The sequence below is a fragment of the Pithys albifrons genome, chromosome 3 (genome assembly GCF_047495875.1).
Source record: "Pithys albifrons albifrons isolate INPA30051 chromosome 3, PitAlb_v1, whole genome shotgun sequence".
Taxonomy (NCBI): domain Eukaryota; kingdom Metazoa; phylum Chordata; class Aves; order Passeriformes; family Thamnophilidae; genus Pithys; species Pithys albifrons.
In genome coordinates, this window is record NC_092460.1 from 40,357,428 (window position 1) to 40,378,354 (window position 20,927).

Genomic DNA, 20,927 nt, shown 5'->3' on the forward strand with positions numbered 1-20,927 from the left:
GTGTAAAACAAAACCAAGATTTGTATTAAAATTCCTTTCTCAGACACTGAGAGCATAAATAAGAATCAACAGAGGTTATTTCCAGTGCTAGACAGAGTATTTTACTGCATAATTCCATTTACAGGGGTTTTTTTCTTTTTAAAATTGCTGCTAAATATATGTGTACTGATCATACCAGACAGTTCAAAACTTTATTTTAAAACCTAAATCTCTGAAACTGGACAAAGTAACAAACAATTTCTATGACACTCTTAAAACCTTGGCTTGTATTGTGTGGTGGATAATGCTTTCAATTTAGGTTCCCCCTTATGCATTCAGTTTGGATTTAATACCTTCTGAGCCAAATTCTGCCCTCACTTAAGAGCATTATCATCCCAAGTGCTGACAGTGGGGGCTGCAGAGGGTAACTGAGAGCAAGGCTTCATCATTTGTGCTCAGTGAGCGTTGTTAATTCCTCATCAACGCAGTGGGATTAACCCCAATTAGTACAGGTTCATTTTCCTTTTGAATTACTGTTTCAGTTGATCTAATGGTATTTATTTAACCCTTATCATAGCAGGAAAGAGCCTTTCATCTGATATTACATTTAAGCAGATGAATTCTCCCTTGCTTTCCTAAACCTCTGCAAAAGTTTTGCTACCCAACGGCTGTGATTCCCTGTATTATTCAGCACTTATCTTCATTTTTCCAAATCCTCCATGAAAATACTTTTGCTTAGAGAAAAGGAGCATCCTACCTTCTTCTTTATTCCCCCTTTGATGTTTTCTGACAAATGGTTTCAATACAAGTTAAAAATAATGGAGCTAGTCTGTCAGTGATTCTCTCTCCTCCCTGTGACACAGCTAAAGAGTCACAACATGCAGCGTTTTAGAGTGGATCAATCAACCTGCTGCAACTACAGCTCTCTTTTATGGAAGGTCTATCAAGATTCACATAAGACATGGCAAAAAAAATGTGAACTGAGAAACTGTCCTTTGTCAAAGATCCTCCCTGGGAGCGTTCAAGGCCGGGCTGGATGGGGCCCTGAGCAACTTGATCATGTGGATGGTGTCCCTGCCCATGGTAGAAAGGTTGGAACTGTGTGATCTTTGAGGTCCTTTCCATCCCTTCTAACTCTAACCATTCTGATTCCATAATTTACTGGGCATCTGAACCCTTGAATGTGAAGAAAGCAAGCCTTGATTGCCAACCCTTGATCATGTGACTTGCTGCTTAAGAAAGAAAGATGTGTGAGGGTGTTTGCAAAGGTGGCATGAGGCTGCCCTACTCTACCCTTGCTCCTTGGTTGTTGTGTACACAGTCACTTCTCAACCATAATTTAGAGAAGCCTGGTCATGATCTCTTCCAGTTGTGTGGGTAAGAGCTCCAAATTAGGACCCTGTGATCAAAATTTCCGGAAGCATGAGGGCAAGACATCAAAAAGCCAGTTCCGTAGGGAAGGTATGGCTTTCAGGTGTCACTGGCTTCAAAGCTCAGCAGTAAAACAAAGGAGAAATCTATATTTGGGGGCATTCATGCAAAGCTTTACCGTTTGCTGTTCATCAGAGGTACCAAGGCAATTAGAGATTACAAAAAACTCCAACAAACCCCTCCCCCCCAAAAAACACTCAACCCATCCCAACCCAAAAAACCCAAACAAACAAACAAAACTCCAGCCAAAAGAAAAACAAAACCCAAACAAAACCCCAAAACTTAAAAAAAAAAGAGAAAAAAAAGAAAAAAACAAAAGTGAGAGAAAAAAGAAAGGGGAAAAAAAGGAAGGAAAATTATCCAGCTCATTAATGCAATAAGTTTCAGGAGAAAATACTTGTCTTTTTTGCCATGGAGGGTAGTTACATAATTAAAATAGGAATGTCATTACTGAACTCTGCAAATAACCTGCATGGACCTACAATGGTAGGGAATGGCCAACAACTTTCCCGGGAAAATTTTTTGTTATCCTTGTGTTGCTTGGATTTTTTACACCACATCTGTGCTTGTTTCGTCATTCTGCCATCTGCTGTAACAAAATACAGACAAAGCATTCTGGAGAACAACCTCTCCACACTTTAAAATGCTCCAACCCGGAGAACAGCCTTTTATTTCTCACAAGCTGTGGTGCTCATTCTCATCTCCTCTTCCTTCTCCTCTTCCTCCCCTCCCGCCCCACATGCATGAGGAATTACATAGGCTCACCAAGCGTGGAGAACACAGAATCCCATTGAGTTTGCCACAATGTTTCTATTAAATGAAATGAATGGCTCTGCGCTTTACTTTGCTGAAAGGTCAGAAATAGCAGGTCATTATCATTAAATTTTTTAATTTTGAAATTCCCAATCAGGCTCGCTTCCTGTTTGGTATTGTCTGCAGATACACAATGTACAGCAGAGAGAAAGACTCGGGTTGCTAAAGGATCGACATAACAGAGTATGAGGAGAGTGGGTTTGAGCACACACTCTGTAAAGTCCAGTCAAAGTTTCTTCCCGGTGCAGCCGCACAAATCTCTTGGTAGCAGTAAACTCGCTGCACAGACTTCATTCCTGAACACATGTTCAAAGGTGATAAAATGGATGCAGATGGTTTCCCAAAACCTCAGTGGAGCATTTTTTGCTATTACTAAATGGGCTGTAAAAAAAATAGGAGGAGAAAAAAAAAAGAAGAAAATACAGTTTGACACAGACAGGCAATTTCAGAATAGAATTTGGTCATTTGGGAGGAAAATCCAAATAAAATGTGTGTTTATAATGATCTTTTGGCAAAACAATATTGACAGAGCATCTGAGCTGCCTAATGGAAGTGATTTTTAGAATGCTTAAATTAAGCTAGCATTGTGAGCTGAATATTTTGCTTATTTGCTTAACACATACAAAAAGTTGGATAGGAATTTTGAATTCATTGAGTGATGACCAAAGGTGACAATAAAACCATCCCCGGCTACAGTGAAAAGAGAATTAGACCTTAACAAATTTATTACAGGCTTTGTTTACAAACTTGTTACAAAATTATACAGCATCTTATGCGTACATGGGATTTACAGGAACGCATTACTGATGTATGTGATTGCTCCACTCTCTGCTTGAGATCTGCAGGTTTTTCTTCGCTTAGGGCCTGATCCAGCTTCCACTGAAGAAGGTGAGATTTATTTTCCATGGACTTTAGTGTAAGCTGGATCAGATCCAGAGGGTAACACTTCCATTCATTGTTTTCCTGGGGTGGGAAAGAGGCAGCCAATCTAATAACCTTGCACACCATGCTTCTTTCTCATTTCATGTGTTTCAGATGACAGGAGTATTTGCTCTGAGGCATTTTTGCTGGCTGCTTGCAAAATATTTGTTAGTGTTAAAAGTCAAAGATTAGTTCCTGTTACTGGATATACGGTGGAAAATGACAATTGGTTTTCTTTGAACCTTTACAGAATGAACCTCCCTTGATTTTCAGCAGGCATTAGAATCAATTCTGATGTTGTTTACATTGCTATAAAGCTACATTTTCTCCCCAGTCTTCAATAGAATTTCTATGGATTTACAGTGACATAAAAAAATGTGGCATCCTCACTGCAGAAATAAGGTAGTTTCTGATTAATAGGATTTAACCAAGCTGTTAGTCTTCTTACCTCCTCTTCTCATATAGAGATAGACCTATCTGGCATGATGAAGCAAGGAGGTCTCTAAAGTTAATGATCCATGACAGTATCAGCTCTCAATTACTCCCAGCAGCTGCAAATGATCTTTTCTGGGGGGAATTCAGGGTGTAAAATTAAACTTTTAACTTGCAAAAAAAATTCCAGAAGGATAGGACTCTGAAAAACATGCTTGTGCCCCCAAGCCAAAAAATTTAGTTGAAACTTAAACTTTCCTACTAGTAAAACTAGCAAAAGCTCTGTGGGGGATTTTTTTTAATGTTTGCCAGGGAATGAGAAAACTGGAAATATCCTAGTCAGATCTATCAGATACCAAGTTCCTTTTTATATTATATCCCCTCTTTCATTTTAACGATTGCCTTCGTATTGAACCTCTGGAGTTCTTACAGCTTGATGCAAAGTTAGGATTTAGTACTGTGAGGTGATGATAATTCCTGTGAGGTAAATACCCTGGCCTCATGATGAGAATTGAGGTGGCTCTTAAAAGCTTTGCTTATGGCCTTCCCTGCAGAAACCCATCTACAATGTTCCAGCCTGGCTTTCAGCGACACAACTATTCCAGTCCCTGGCCTCATGGGCAACCTGTCCAGTTATCCAGTGGTTTTATGGTGTGTAATGCTCTCTGTCAGGGATTAGGGGAGACCACACAATTTGCTCCCTGTCATGGTCTGTGGTAGATTTTAAGTTGGTTTTCCAGGAGTGAAAGCTGTATGAACAAAGGAATCTCGGGTTTGAGTGCTCTGATCTCATTCTCATTTGTGATGCTGAACATGCTACGACAGTGAAAGCCGGAGTGTAAAACCCTCAGACACCAGAGCTGTAAAGCTTTTTGAGTGGCTGGTGTTTTCCAGCCCAGGCTGTGGGTTAGGTCTATCTGGACACAGATAACATGCAGTCCAATCTTAATTCTGGTGATAGCCATGAACTCTCATTTATTTTGTGGGAGTGGGATCCCATCCAGGGCCTTACACGGCTAACGTGTAATAGACCACCTCTTCAAGTGGTGTCATTATTCCTGTCCCCAGTGGAGTTACATGATAATCCAAAGAAGAGTTTGAGGTATATTGATACATTTGCTGCCCTAAGTAACAACTCATCTGTTTAACTGAGGAACTTCATTATAGTACAGACTCCATAGATTTTAGTCACCATCCATTTCACATTCCTATGAAAGGTACCAGGTTTCTTGAGCAGTTCTAAGCATTTTTCTCCTTGTGAAAAATGGAGAATGGATGCTGAGGAGAACAGCTTTTTATAGGTGTATGGCTTTGATATCCATTCCAGGATATCATATCTGTCTTTACTACAATTTGCAAGCCAAGAGCTCTTTTAAGGTTAAGACACCACCAGCTTTGTTTCTAATTTAAAAACTCAGACAGAGAGGAATGATCCAACAATGCAAGTGGAAGATAATTGATTCATGTGAGGAGGAGGAGGCTGAGCACAATTACCCATCTTTTATGTATTATATTAATGATCCATTTAGATTGGTTCTTGGCTTCAGTAAGTTTCAGCTACAAATATTTTAGATTTTTTTCATATTTTTTCAATGATGCATTGGCAGCAGTAGGAACAGTTGCAAAACAAATGTGCTTCAAAACATAAATGGAAGCTGCTGGATTATTAACAGCCATTCTGAAATGCTAACAGAGGGAAAATGGTAATTTCACCGGCAAAACTGGCATAATACAATAAACTTTAGTTTAGGGCTACCTGATGTCTGTGAATTTGACATCATCTGCAGGCCACCACACGTGTTTTGGTCCATTTCTGTTTTGGCAATGAGTCGTCAACACCGCATCCAATTAAATGTGAATGTATAGAGCAGGTAATATAAATATGTACACAACTCTTGGCATTGGTCTGATTTTTAACAAGTTTACTAAATGACAGTCACTGGCTTGACAATACTGAATGAAAAATACTGATTTTACACAGATTTTACAGGAAGGTTACGGTATGCTGCCGAAAAGCAGTGTCACAAACAGTCTAAAAAACCCCTGGAGTTGCCCACAGCAGAGGCACACACCCTTCGCTCTTGTTTATTGAGAGAGAAAGCTTATATACTGTAGATTTGCTGAAGTTTAATAAATAAGGTCAACTTATAATATATATAAAACAATATAAACATTTATATGCTACATGCATATCATATAATTTAAAGTAATAATTTATATAGCAAAGAGATGCAGATTTATGTTCTTCCTATTTTCCTCGACAACGCGCACACGCAGGAGGTGTCTATCCTTATCCATCTCCAGCCCACCAGTTTGTTGTTTTCTGAAGTCAGTGCTCTAACATAAGTTTGGGATGTCTTGCATTGGGAATTCCAGTGCTTGTCATCGATGCCACGGCAGCCGTTTTTCACAGGCTTGGCTTCTTTACACCTTGTTTCATAAAAGTATTGCTTAACTGGAGAGTTGCCCGTTTTAATCTCTCCCAGAACAGTTACCTGGTGCCCTCTGATGTCTATGGCAGAAGATTTGTCCGTCACCCACAAACTTTCACTGTCACAAACAGAATATTCCCCTCGGTGGCCCCTGTGCTCCGCGTACCTCTTCCTCCGGGAGGTTCTGTTCATCACGGAATTCCCAATGTAATCCTCCATGAGGTACAGTGGCGGTGGCTCCAGTGGCGTGTTGTCACTCAAGAGGACCCGGGGAGAGCTGTAGCGTCTCTGCTGCCTCAAGAGGTCTGTATCCACTGAGATAACTGGCTGGAAGTCTGATTTCACATTCTCCTCTCTATCCATGTCTTGCTGAGTGTCTGCTTTCTGCACTGTGTTTTGATAGTTTTCCTTAATATCTACCATCTGCTTTGAAAGCTTGTTTTTTAAAATGTCTGCCTGGATGAGTTTGATAATAAGAGAATTTATCGAATCTTCTGGCAAACTCCTTTGATCCATGTTGGTAGACTGGATGCCACGAAGATAAGCAAGAAATATCACATAAAACAAGATGGACATCACCTTGTTCACCTGTAAGATCTGCAAAGAAACAGAAAGTCAACATAAAAACCGTTAAAGATGGAAGATTTCTAGAGGCTGTAAACATGAAAATTGGGTATTTTTATTATAACATCTGCACTTTATAGATACTGATATATATAGATAGACAAACACAGGCTATGTGTTCCTTTGAAGATACTATTTGTTACACTTCATAAGAGTGCAACTCATTTCTGAATTTTTTTCATTCTCTTTCTCTCTATGGTACTGTAAGGGAAAATATTCTTGAAGGAAAATCACTCAAGCAAGCAGCAAAATGGAGTTATTTGTGTGTTGAATTTCAGAAAGTGGTAGGCAGGCCTCTGTAATAAAAGTGGGGAATTCAGATGAATGCACAAATCTTTTTGTAGTGATTGTTTGCAGAACTGGAGCCTGTTTTATTGTTTTCAGGTTTTGTTTGTGGGGTTTTTTTCTTGTTTAGTTTTGTTCTTCTTTTTGTTTTAATTATGTTGCTTCTTTACATTTACATAAAATAGAACAAAACTGAGAGCAATTAGAATTATTCAAGGACAGGTGGAGGTCATCTGTCTCTTCATTACCACAGAATAGCAGAATCTTGTTCAAAGATTGAGCATAAAAATGTGCTGGTTCTTTGGCACCCACCGCTCTATAGATTCCTGTGGTGTACCTCTAATTCTAGTTTCTGACCAAATTCTAAAAGCATATTTTTCATTTCTTTTTAAGCCTTTCTGTTTTGTTTGTGTAGTTGAGAACCACGGGCATTCATCTAAGGAGGTGTTTTTTCCCTTGTGGACACCTGTATATTTTGTTAGTATTTCTATTAAAATTAAATCAATTTTCAATAAAAAAATAATCGTGGAAGCAAACCATTCGCTTCAGAGCACATCTACTTTATAAACTTGTTTCACAAGTATTGGATTGAAGAAAAAAATATGAAATTCATCTGAGGGCACCCTCCACCAGTGTGATAAACCCTGGCTGCAGTACTGCTTCAAGTGACTCAGAATTTGATTCTCCTGCACTGCAAAGATATCCACTACGTGTAAGGGAAAACCAGCACTGTGGGATGAAGGCACAGAGTCACAGACCATGGAACAGGTGGAGTTGGAAGGATCTTCAGGACATCATCTAGTCCAATCTCACTGCTCAAAGCATTGTCAGCCAGGGCAGCCTGCACAGGGCTGTGCTTAGTCAGGTTTTGAATATCTCCATGGATGGAGACTCCACAACCCCTCTAGGCAACCTCTTCCAGTGTTTGACCATCCTTAGACTTAAAAATAAAAAATAAAAAAAAATTGTCATGTTTCAGTAGAATTTCCTCTATCTCAGTTTGCTCCCATTGCCCATTGTCCTTTCATGGGACACCTCCAAGAAGAGCTGGGCTCCATCATTTTGCTCTCTCCATTAGGTATTTCTACACTTCAGTAAGATCCCCCTGAGGCTTCTCTTCTCCATCATGAACAGCCCCAGTTCTCTCAGCCTGTCCTCGTATCACAGTTGCTCTAATCCCTTAATCATTTTCATGGACTAGCTCCTCTATGTCCATGTCTCTCCTGTACTGGGGAGCCCAGAATTGGACACAGCACTCCAGACGTGGCCTCGCCAGTGCTGAGTTGAGGGGAAGGATCCCTGCTCTTGACCTTCTGGTGACACTCTGAGTACTCCTGTTTTTCCAAGGAGAAACTGTAGAAATATCAGACCTCTTGAATAGAAAATTTTCCACTGAAAAGATCATCTTTTGCTGCTTAAAAGGGAGAACCATTTTCTGTTTAAGAAGGCAAAGAAAAAAAAAGAAAAGCTTTTACTGTACAACCCTCTATCCACTCTAAGTAAAACTCCTTTTTGCAAGATTGAGTCCCCACTTCATAGTTTGGAACTGCAGCAAAATCAGAGCTACTCTCTGTGGATGTGTGAGCTGCCCTTTTATGGACAAGAAATGTGTTTTCTCCATTCTCAGTTTGTCACAGTGTGAGTTCACCTAAATCTAGACTGTTGCTTGCAGCAATGTTTTGCTTTGGGGGGGGGAAAAATCTAAGATGTTCAGTTACCATACAATTACTGTCATACCTAAATAAATACTAACTTAATGTAGATGGATCTCAGAGCCCAGATTGTTCTGCATAAAAAATTGCTGAACAATTCAGTCTTCCCTCAGAAAATTATTTGCTTTTAGAAACAGTAAAAATATTATTAAACAGATGTCATTCAGTAGACTTCTTGCAGCACTCAGGAGAGCAAACCCACATGGAGCATGACACAGAAATCCATAGGATGGTGAGCAAAGCTCTGACGATGCTCAGCTCAAAGGCTGAAAGCATTATTCATGCCAACATGCAGCTGCATGTAATCACTGCTCTGCTTAGTCTCAAAACTAAGTGGCACTAGCAAAATACAGAAGTTGGAGCAGGTGATGAGGTGGGAAAAGACTGGAGTTCCTGCAGACTCTCTTTAATGTCATATTGCACACAAAAAGGAAGGGCCAGGGACCTCAGAGTTGGAACTGTTCAAATAAGGTATTTTTCTTGTCTGTGGAGAACCCCATTAATAGGAACAATGTTTAAAAGTATTTTGCTGAATTTCACATGAAGTGTCTTGTGAATTTGGTGGGAAAGATGTTAACCAACTCTGAAATTTGACTTGTTGTTTGACTTACCGTTGGCAAATTATTTTCTGCAAAAGTAAAAACATCCGAGAACAAACTTTTATAATTTTTCTGGGTGCAAAATTTTGACAGAAAACACAAATGCTTGATGAGATTACAGTTTTCAGGGAGTTCCTGCAAGCCAGTTCACCTAGAAGATTCATCAGTGGTGTTCAAAAATCCCAGGACTACAAATTGTCAGGCTGTCCATAAAGTCCAGCACCTCAGAATATGTGTAAGACACTATTCTAGATGGGAGAAATGCACATCACTGGGAAGCTGTAGCTATTTTATGGCCTTGGCTCTAATATGGTCATAAGATACCTCAAAACTATATTAGTTTATAGGGCTGGGGACTGTTGCTTTTGATAAATGGATCTTTGCCCAAAAGGGAACATTGTGCCTGTCTGAAGATAATTTGAAATTTATACTTTTTTTTTTATGTGTGTGTGTGTTGTTAAATCCATAAAAAGCAAAGGGAAATGGAAAACTTAAAATTGTTTATGTTTTCATATTTTCAAAGCAAATCATTCAGATGTTTCTGGATATGTTTCAAAAGTTATGCAATGCAATTCACAAAGCAGAACAAGTGCTTACTCAGTGTAGCCCAGTAAGTTATCTGTGGAGGAGACTTGGATTAGAGGAAAGATTTCAACACAGGTATCCTGTCTAAGAGAAAATTGACTTAACTTCCAGGTTCCTGGGGCTCAGGCTTGTATGGACCTCAGAGGAAGCTACTTCAGCACGAGCAGCATCTCTTTTTTTGGCCTTTTGGAGAATGGTATAAAAATCCCCCAAGTATTTAGTCCTTCACACAAATTCTTCTGTTCTTTCATTAAATTATTTTAAAATTCAAATCAGTCATTTCAGGTAGAAAGACAGATTTTGTTCAAGCCAAACTTTTCCTGGTCAGCTGATATTAATATGATATTTTTGTTGTTCTTCAAGGTTCTTCTTGAAATTTTCTGCATGTAAATTCCTGACAGATGTACGTTTTAGCTGTTCATGTGGACTGTTTTTAGTCAAGTGAATGTGATGAATGGCCCTAGAAATGGACAGAATACTATTTATACTCCACAGATTGTTCAGATTAGATTAGTATATTTGGGAGCTGAGTCTGGATCCCAAAACCATTTCACCATGAAGCCATTCCCTGTTGTTCTGTCGCTACAATTCCTCTGTCTTTCTTGTGGTCTTCTTCAGGCACTGGAAGGCTGCTGTGAGGTCTCCATGCACCAACCTTCACATCCCCAGGCTGAACAGCCAAAGTATTCCAGAAAGCTGTTTTGCCTGAGCCGCTGAGAAGCTTTGAACCAGCTCTGCTATTGTGCTCTGCTATTCTATTTGCCCTTCAAGATGTTTGATCATACCTTTGATGCTTTGAGCTCTGGCTATAAGTAATTAAAAAGACTGTGAGGAGCACATGGCTCTCAGATCATCCCTTGAATGGGCTTGGAAAACATTCTGCTACATGCAGTTTGGAAAAGCAATGCACATCAAGGTGGGAAGACTCTTAGAGGTGATCCCTTTGCAGAGCTCTAGTGCTTTTATTCAGAATCACAAAAGTGATTACAAACATGGCAACAGAAGCAAAGAAGGTCTTTAAAGGAATAAGGAGTAGAACTAAGTGACAATTAAGCATTATGAATGCTCTGGAGGATTTGTGGGAGCATATATCACAGCATGGCCAGAAAAGCAGTATATCCTGCTAAGATACAGTAGGTTGTTAATTTGCACTAAGCAAGTTTGACTCAGAGGTTGCTGACATTTGTGACACAGCTGGTAAAAGCAAACAGCAAAGAAAGGGAAGGTTCATGCACTGCAAAGCTATTTGGTCTTCCAACGGTGGCTTAGTTTTACTTTATTTTAATAGTTTATATGCCTGCCTATCACTGCAATGGTAGCAGGGTATTAATGATGCCTGATCTAGGTGGCCCAAGGATTTCTAAATTTAGGATAAATAAATAAGCTTACCTCTTCCTTCCATCAATAAATTAAATGCCCAGTAACACCTGGCCAGTCACTTTCTGCTCTTTTCAGCTATTTTTCTTGTCTGTGGAGAACCCCATTAATAGGAACAATGTTTAAAAGTATTTTGCTGAATTTCACATGAAGTGTCTTGTGAATTTGGTGGGAAAGATGTCAACCAACTCTGAAATTTGACTTGTTGTTTGACTTACCGTTGGCAAATTATTTTCTGCAAAAGTAAAAACATCTGAGAAGTTGCTCCATCCCAGATGCAGAATATGGCACTTCCCCTTGTTACATTTCACATAGTGATTTCCCAGCCCTCTGATCTGTCCAGGTCTTCCTGCAGGGCCTCCCTGCTTTTCAGGGACTCAACAGCTCCTCCCAGTTTTGTATCATCTGCAAACTTCCTCATTGTCCCTTCCAGTTCTGCATCCAAGTCATTGATGAAGATGTTGAAGAGCACAGGGCCAAGGATGGAGCCCTGAGGAACCCACTAGTGACTGTTACCAGTCTGATGCCACCCCAGTCACTGTCACCCTCTGTGCCCGACCCATGATCCAGCTGTTCACCCACCACAGGATGTGTTTAGCCAGCTGTGGGCTGGGCACTTTGTCCAGAAGGATCCTGTGAGACACAGTATCCAAAACTTTACTGAAATTCCAAAAGGATTACATCAACTGACTTCCCTTGATCAGCCAAGTGGGTCACCTTGTCATAGAAGGAAATCAGGTTTGACAAGCAGGACTTTCTGCTCCTAAAGCCATGCTGGCTGTGACTAGTGACTGCATCGTCCTTCAGGTGTTTTTCAGTCCCTCCCAGAATAATCTTCTCCATAACTTTCCCAGGCACTGAAGTGAGACTGACAGACCTGGGGTTTCCAGGGTTCTCCTTCTTGCCCTTCTTGAAAATCAGGACAATGTTTGACAACTTCCACTCAGCCAGTACCTTCCCAGTTTCCCAAGAGCACTCAAAAATCATTGAGAGAGCTTTTATGATGACATCAGCAGCTCTTTGAGTATTTCAGGATGAATCCCATCAGGCCCCATAGATTTGTAGGGATCCAGCTGGAGCAGCAGATCCTGCACAATTTTAGGGTCAGCTGGGAGTTGATCATTCCCGCAGTCATGGTCCTGCAGCTCAGGGCACTGAGATCCCCTTGGTCTGTCATCCATGTTGAAGACAGAGGCAAAGAAAACATCAAACACCTCTCCCTTGCCCATGTCCCTGTTTGTGAGGTTACCATCCTCATCCTGGAATGGACCAATATGCTTCTATACTGCCTATTGTCATTAATATATTTGAAAAATCTCTTTTTATTGTCCTCCACATTTCTGGCAGCTTCATCTCCAACTGAGCTTTAGCTGCATGAATTTTCTCCCTCCAGCAACAAGCAGGATCTGTGAAATCTTTCCATGTCAATTGACCTTACTTCCACTGGGGAGACACCTTCCTTTTTTGCCTTATTTCCAAGAGAAGATCTCTCCTCAGCCTTCTGCCTCTCCTGCTTGACTTTCAGCTTTTGGGATTTACTGCTCCTGTGCCCTTAGGAGGTGATGTTTGAAAAGTGACCAGCACTGATGAACCCCAGCACCTACAAAAACATTTTCCCAGAGGAAAATTCCCTGGACAGCCTGAAGTCTGTTAGCTGGCATGATTTATGTAAATCAGTTTGAAGTATTTTTCACTTCTGTAAAAAATTTAGGAGCATCTTCTGTTCTCAGACCAAGCAACTAATGATCATTGGTGGTGGCTGACAGCTTTTTCAGGCTTTTACTAAAGATGACACTGCTTTCCTGAACTCCCAAATAGAGAATGCCCTGTTCATTCCCTCTTCCTAATAACTATGTTGAGAAATGCAGCCCTTCTCTTCTGTGGACATGGAGAAGGTACAGAACAAAAAAAGTATTGCTGCATTTTCAATGTTCAAAAAGATGGGAATATGAAGGAATTGTATATGAAAATTTGCACTGTATTTCAGAATAGTAATCAACTATTTGTACAATATGTGCCTGTAGAAGGATTTATGAAGATAGATTGCTGTGGAGTGCTGAATGTCCCTAAAGACACTGTCACCCTCCTGAACATTTTCACTTCTCAGGATATGGAAATTTCAACACACATGGATTGAAGCTAAAGCTTTCACAAGAGCCAGACAAGAAGCTGAAAAATTGAGACAAAATCAAGAAGGACTGAGTTATGGCAGACTTGAATGTTAACCCTCCCATGCTAGATGCCAACCAACCTGTGGTTAGAATGAATTTGAAACTAATGCATTCCTCTTGCAGATGGGCAGATTTCTCTTGCAGTGGTTACACACTCCAACTGAGGATGAGGTGACCTAAGTTTCTTAATTAGCAGGGAGTTGCTTCTAATCATGCATTACTCAAGGCCATTTTCAAAAAAAAAGACACATCTGAGCCCCAGTAGCCTCCAGTGACTGATATATACCCAATCTCTTATGGAAATGGAGTTCTACTGAGTCACTGACATTTCCTCTTTAAATGTCTGGCTGAGCAACGCATAGCAGGAGAGCTGTTCACTCAAGCATGAAAAACTCATCTGCACTTTGAACCAATCCACAATGGTATTTATGATTATCATTGTGACCATGACCCTAGTAGTCATTGAGGAAAGCTTTCCCAACTGGTGACATCTTCCTGAGGGACAATTTTGTGATAATACATCTGCTGCAAGGAGCGGTCTGTTCTCAGAGCAGTGAAATGAGCTGTGTAGAGTCACAGCAATATCTGTTCATTCAAACAGGTGATGGCAATGGCATGTGTGCCTACATTTGATCTTTCCACAAACATATCTATATCTTTTGGAGATCGAGATGTGATTGCTTCACACATACCTGCCCTTTTCCAAGAGAAAGGTCAGGAGCAGTTCCTCAGTGCTTACCTCACTATTTGGAACAGCAGCTGCTTCTCACACCTTGTGCAAAGTTAATTCTGTTATGGTTTGGCCCTGCCCCTCCCTCCCCCGCCACTGACATCAGCTGGTGTTCAGGGCACTCCAGACCTCCCAGGAGGCGTTTGACACTCCCCAGCATCCTCTGCAATCCCACTGAGAGGCTCGGCTATTAGCGATGTCAGGTGTAATATCAGCTGTTCGAGCTGCATCCCCAGGTCTATAATCAGCTACAGAGGCAGGAAGCCTTTTCTCAGTCAAAATGAGGCCCTTTTCTGCTTTAATTCCTTTCCTCACTAACATTTATGTGACATATTTACATATTTTCACCTGTCTGTCTCTGATCCAACTGCCAGGATATGATTTTACGTTAACCAGCTGACTGATTAATCTGTGTATTGAGAAGGTCAGAAGATGATTGAAGGTTGGGATCCCAATTTCCCTGATGTGTTGGAAGAGTTTGGTCAAGTCAACATCTCTGTTTGTTACTTTCTATACCTGCACAAGTCTGTGGAATGATGTTGGGGTTTTATTACCCTAGAAATATACCTTGACATCCTTTGGCTTCTCCCTCCAACACTTGGCTGTTGTTCCCCTACTGAGAGAGCAAAAATAAGGATTTCTTCTCTCCACACAAGGCACAATAGCAGTGCAGTAGAATACCCTGCCTGCTGCATGTATGGTTTGAGAGTAATGAGGCATCTTAAGAAATACATTTCCCTAACTGTACACAGTGAAAATCATCCTTTGGGTATTCTAACCATTCTGAGGAATGAACAGATGGAGACTAGCCATGAGGAGAAGGACTTGGGGGTGCTGATGGGTGAGAGGCTGGACATGACCTATCCCAGAACCCACCCTGTGCTGGGCTGCATCCAGAGCAGCGTGGGCAGCAGGGGAGGAGGGGATTCTGCCCCTCTGCCCCACTCTGGGGAGATTCCCCTGCAGAGCTTCCTCCAGCCCTGGGGGCCCAGCACAGCAAGGACATGGAGCTGTGGCAGCAAGGCCAGAGGAGGGACACCAAGATGGTCAGAGGGATGGAGCAGCTCTGCTGGGAGGAAAGGCTGGGAGAGTTGGGATTGTACAGCCTGGAGAAGAGAAGGCTTTGGGGTGACCTCATTGTGGCCTTGCAGTACCTGAAGGGATCCCACAAGGAAGATGAAGAGAGACTATTTCCAAGGGCCTGGAGTGACAGAACAAGGGAAAATGGCTTCAAACTGAGAAAGTGTAGACTTTAACTGGATATTAGGGAGAAATTCTTCTCTGTGTGGGTGGTGAGACACTGCAAAAGGTTGGCCAGAGAAGCTGTGGCTGCCCCATCCCTGCAAGTGTTCCAGGCCAAGTTGAATGGGGATCTGAACAACCTCTCTAGTGGAAGGTGTCCTTGTCCATGGCAGGGGGTTAGAATGAGATGGTGTTTAGGGTCCCTTCCAATCCAAACAATTCCATTATTCTGTGATGCCATGATTCTCACATCACTGATATTTGACCAGTACATAAGCATTTATCTTGGTTAATACTGGCAAAGTAGGAAGAATATAATTGTTACCATTTTAAAAGAACATAACCTGGAATACACAGAAGTCAGATGATATTTGCTGTATGAGGTCATACAGGTTGGGGTTTTCACATTGCACTGGCTGGATCAGAGGTGTCCACCTTAATACTGTATGAAAGTTTGGTTGATCAATGACAAGCATGAAATGCAAGGAAATGAAAACAAAGCCATCTTAGATGAGCAGTCATGGCAAAGAAATAACACTGTGGTTGAGTAAACAATTTCCTCAAAAGCTGAAGTATTTCTGCATATGATTCACTGTATAACTCTGAAAACTTCCCAAAGTAAAAGAAATCTAAAGGTCATATCCTTAGCTAAATCAGTAGATTGACATGACTGGACCTGTTCTAATTTTACAGAAAGCAGATGATTTCTCCAGATCTTTGCCCTTGCATTTTTTTTTCTCCAGAAGTAAATTGCAAACAGAAGAATAGAAAGCTCCACAGTTAAATCATGGTAGTGGATAATTTAAGCTGATAAACTGTGTGTTCATTAATCTTTTCATTACTGTTTGTTATTAGCAGCAGGACTAAGCAGCAAACAAATTAAATTTGCAGATGAGTTTGGAGGGGATGCAAATAGCAGTGAGCAAAGAGAAATACAATCTCTGCTGGGGAGATGGAGACATAAAATACTGGCAGGTAATTACAAAATGAAAGTTGAAGTAGAAATTAAAAGCCAGAGAGCTGTAGGAATAGTGGTATTGAGCAGTGATATACAGAAGGGAAAAGGAACTTAGAAGGAAGCAATACCTGTTCAGACTTAGGAATGATCTAAAATTTTGGAAAGGCACAGTATTCAATAAATGCACATACTGAGGCATTTCTTTGCAGAGCTACACTTCTTGTAGCACAGCAGTAAAACTGGGAAAGCTGTTTGAAAGTCGGAAGGTATTTCCATACAAAAAGAATATCAGGAAAGAAGAGCAAAAATGACTGAAAGGGTTCAAAAACTGACCTTTGAGGAAATTGCCTTGAAGGTGCAAGGCTTTGCTATGAACTGACAGAAAGAGCATGACAAAAAACCCAGAGCAAAGATCTGGAAAGCATGAATATTGGTGAAAGAGAACATTCACTTGCGGGTGGAGCAAAGGAGTGCAATCAGGAAAACTGGGATTAAGCTAAGGAAGGAGAAGTTAGGCCAGTCATCAAAAGCAATTTTCCAGCTCTGCAAGATGTTTGTAGCAAACCCAAAGCCACACCAAAGAGGCCTGGTTTCATGTTTTGTCACAGCCCTGATACTCCATTGAAGTCTTTTTTTTAAACAGTTTGAAGATCCATTAACCTTTCAAGTCAACCTGGACCTATTTTGGCTCAACCAGAGTTGACTAATTATTTTGTATTAAAATCAGGCAATAGTTCCAACTCCTCTTACTTTTGTCACAGAGGTACTTTGAGGGTTTAAGTTCCTCATAATTAAAGTTCAGAGCACTCTCCCAGTTGAAACTCACTTCTTTCACCTCCCTTCAATTCTGAGGAGTTCAAGCCTGATCTTAAAACGCATTGTCCTCATTGTTCTGTTGATAAATGCCAGAGGCTGGTTTTGTCCAACTTGGTAGCAGGAGGAGAAAGGGAAGCATCTCTCAGATTACCAGAATTTTGTCCCTCTCCTTAGACTATAAATGAACAGCCTTTTGGAGACCTTGTGATATAGGATGGTCTGAAATGTTTTTACATTTATATTCCTACTGGGCAATTCATTTACTTGGGAAAAGAAATCAGAAAAAAAAAAGAGAGAGGGAGTTTTAAACTGTTATTTTTTAGTTTTTAGATATTAGGAATCTCAAAGGGAAAACTTAAAATTTCAATTTCAACGCATATTGTTAAGCAGAATTTTATACTGAGGGCAAAATGTTTTCTATTTTGTTTTGGTTTAAAAGCTGAAAAGTTCCTCTTCCATCTTCTATAATACCTTCCAATTTCTTTTTTCATTTATGAAGTAAGGAAAATACTGAATTCAAGCAAGCAAACAGAAAAAGCAAGGGTTGAAACTTCAAAAATTTTAATTTCATTGTGAGAAATCTTGCAGCCCTAATCTTAGTTTATGGGTACAGGCAGGAATTGCACCCACAAAGAAATAGAAATACTGTAATAGGGAATGCTAGTTAGAAAGGAAATGAGCCTTTCTTGGGTTAGAAATAAAATAGACCCCCAAGTTAACCTGAGACAAAAAAAAATATAAACAAAGTAGAAAAGAAGCCATGTTGTGACCCTTGAATGCAGATGTTTACATTGAGAATATGGAATTATAGAATCACTAAGGTTGGAAAAGATCTCCAATGTCATCAAGTCCAATCTACGACTGATCACCACCTTGTCAACTGAACCAGAGCACTGAGTGCTGTTTCCAGTTGCTTCTTTAACACCTCCAGGGATGGGAACTCCACCACCTCCCTGGGCAGCTCCATCCAATGCCTGACCACACTTTCGGTGAGGAAATTTCTTCCTGATCTCCAATCTGAAACTCCCCTGGCACAATTTGAGGCTAGTTCCTCTTGTCCTGCCCTGTGGCACTGGGATAGTGACAAGCAGTGGTGCAAGAGGCTTACTGGGGAAGATCCGCTTCATTTCATCCCAAATTGCACCTGTGTTTGCTTTTCAAAAGCCCATGACTGCAGGTTTTTCTAAAGCCACACAGAAATCCATCCAGGGCCACTTCGTGAATCAAAGCCTACTCTCTGAATTGCCTCTCCCTGTTTCTCAAAGGTTCATGAACCTCCAAATAAAAAAATTCTTGTTGGGCTTGCAGGTGCAAAGTATCTCATGCAGAGTTCTCAGGAAACGGACCCCAAGCCTGATGCAAATATTTTAAAACCACCAATAGGAACTTACTGAATTCAATGTGAATCGGACAAAGCTTTTGCACAGTAAGGAGTGTGGGACAATGACAATGTGAATAGATACAGTTGTTTGATCCTTATTTTATCACACACATAGGATGCAACTGAATTTTTTGCATCAGAAACAGTGAGAAATTAGAATTGCAGTGCATATTTAATGTCTTTTACATGCCCTCTGCACAGGTGCAGTAGCTTGCTCACCACCAACTTATAATTATGTTTTTAAAATCATTCTCAGAGAAAAAGAAGCCTTATATTTCTGATAAAACACAGAGAAGTCTTTGGGGTGGAAAAGGGGAAAAGTTTGCTTCTCTGCCAAAGACGTAAGACTTAAAAAGAGTCTCTATAAGTAAAAGCTTTTCTATTCTGCCCAGCTAAATAAGTTGGCTAAGAGGAGACACCATCTCTACCAACAACCCTTCTCAGTTTTATGCTGTGAAATCATGAGGGCTCTCCTAGAACTGCTCCCAGCTGCTCAGTGACACCCCTGAACCCCTCTTATGGAGAAGAGATCACAAATAAAATGTGTGCTTATGAAAGGCTTGTGGGTTTTTTTCCATCGTGTCTGAATCTTTCAAAAAGCCATTGCCCATTTAGAGAAAAAAGTCATTCTACTAATTGGCATTACTTTATAACAAATTGTTTACATGTAGGCCTGTCCTGAGGGTAAAGACTGTTCTGGTAAATCTGGCTACTCTGCATTTTTTTCCTTGTAAAAATCTGCCTGAAGTGGAACTTTGCTTGTGAGTCCCCTAGTTCATCCGTGTGCATGTGGATAAAATTTCCAGAATGCAGTTCTCCTCGAGACATGGAAGTTTTCCAATTTTGACTCTCAGTTAACACTTTGCTGTGAGTTTGACTATATTTAGGGGTTAATGCTCAAGACTGGAGAGATTATTCAGGTCCAAGGCTAGCAGTACCTGGTTTTTAAGTCTGTGAGTTGGCCTGCTGCAGTGTAGGTTGCTCACCGATTAAGCTCATGGTTGAAAGCTCTGCTAAATTCCATTCAAAATCTACTAATTTACTGAAAAATAAGGGTCTCTAGAAGCCTTTCTGAAGTCAGAGAATGATCTCTGTGTTCTCCTATGGTGCTAATGTAAGCTCTGCCCCTCTGCCAGGTCCAAAGCTCATCTGAAAACTGCCTTGTTTTTTGCATTTCCTTATCTTTCAATCCAGATGCCATTTTGCTGGAGATACACAATGCCTTCCTCCTCTCCCTTGCCAAAAATCTTTGAAAGGGGAATTTTAGAACTGGGAGTACTTTAACACATGTTGTGTCTCACCAAGCATATGATGTCCAGATATTTGATAGAAAAGCAAAGTTTTGACTGGGCAAGTGAGGGAGGCAGATGAGATGTACAGCAGCTGGCCTTGCCTCTCCTTATACAATCAGTAATAAGTATGTCATTTTAGAAAATTTCTTCTTACTGAAGAAATTCTGATTATGAAAAAAACTATGTTAGAGAAGGGCAGGATTAAAGGAACTCTCAGGGGAACTAGAGATGAAAACTAATTTTTTTTTTAACAGACTTTTTTTATGCCTGTTGTTGTATGCACACTTTATAGGTTTCGTGAAAGAACCCTACTTACATCCAACCACGACAAAGTTCATAGAAGTACAAACTCATAGAATGGTTTAGGTATGAAGGATCTCAAATACCATGTAGTTCCAACCTCCCTGCTAAAAGAGGGTAAGAGATGGTTTCTGGTAGTTCTTGCTGCAGGCACAGCAGCTTTTCTTCATAACTAAGAGTGACTTTGGTGACCAAGTGCTTTTGCTGTTGTTTTATAGTTCAGAAAGAAGCCCAGGCAGGTTGTGTGACTTTTCCTGGGTTATGGGAGCCCAACATCACATGGGAAGATGATATGAGGGTGAGCATTCAGACCTTTCTCTCCTGACATCTAGACTGTGGTTGGTTCTACGTTCTGGACTAACCTCTTCCTTCAGGCTCTTCCCCAGACTCTGGTGGCCAAAAATCAGAAGTAATTCCATACAATATTTCCTCCTATTGAAGTGGTAAAATAGGAAAACAGTCCTTACTCTAGCAAAGTCAGAAGTAACTGGAAAGCAAGCAAAGGGAGGAAAAAGGATGTGGAAAGCATTGCCAAAGGTGTCCATAGCTGGCTCAGGCAGAAGATCTCAGGTGCCTTGAGGAATTAAGAACAACTTGGAATGAACTTTAAAAAGGGGTCAAGCCAATGTAAATCGGCTGTAACAGTTCAGTAGTTTCCCCTAGGAACCAACAAAACAATCAAGGGAGGGATTCTTAATTCTGCACATAGGAAAAGCCTGGTCCTAGACTTCAATTTGCACAGTAGAAATCCCTGATTAAAAAAGAGCCAAAGACTGTTGTCTTTCAGGAAGTGGAAGAATTAGGGATGCTTACTTTGGACGCCGGTGTAACTTTACAGTGCAGCCTA

The 20,927-nt window shown here is 40.7% G+C and overlaps 1 protein-coding gene across 2 annotated transcripts in view; it reads right to left on the reverse strand.

Moving 5' to 3' along the window:
- Window positions 1–2,958: 2,958 nt before the first annotated feature.
- NTF3 (neurotrophin 3) overlaps window positions 2,959–20,927 on the reverse strand; it is a 57,355-nt gene continuing 39,386 nt past the window's right edge. For both annotated transcript variants that reach the window (XM_071549789.1, XM_071549790.1), the window contains exon 2: window positions 2,959–6,605. In XM_071549789.1, coding sequence (XP_071405890.1) covers window positions 5,814–6,605 — 792 coding nt within the window. In that variant the 3' untranslated portion in view covers window positions 2,959–5,813. The remainder of the gene's footprint in view (window positions 6,606–20,927) is intronic.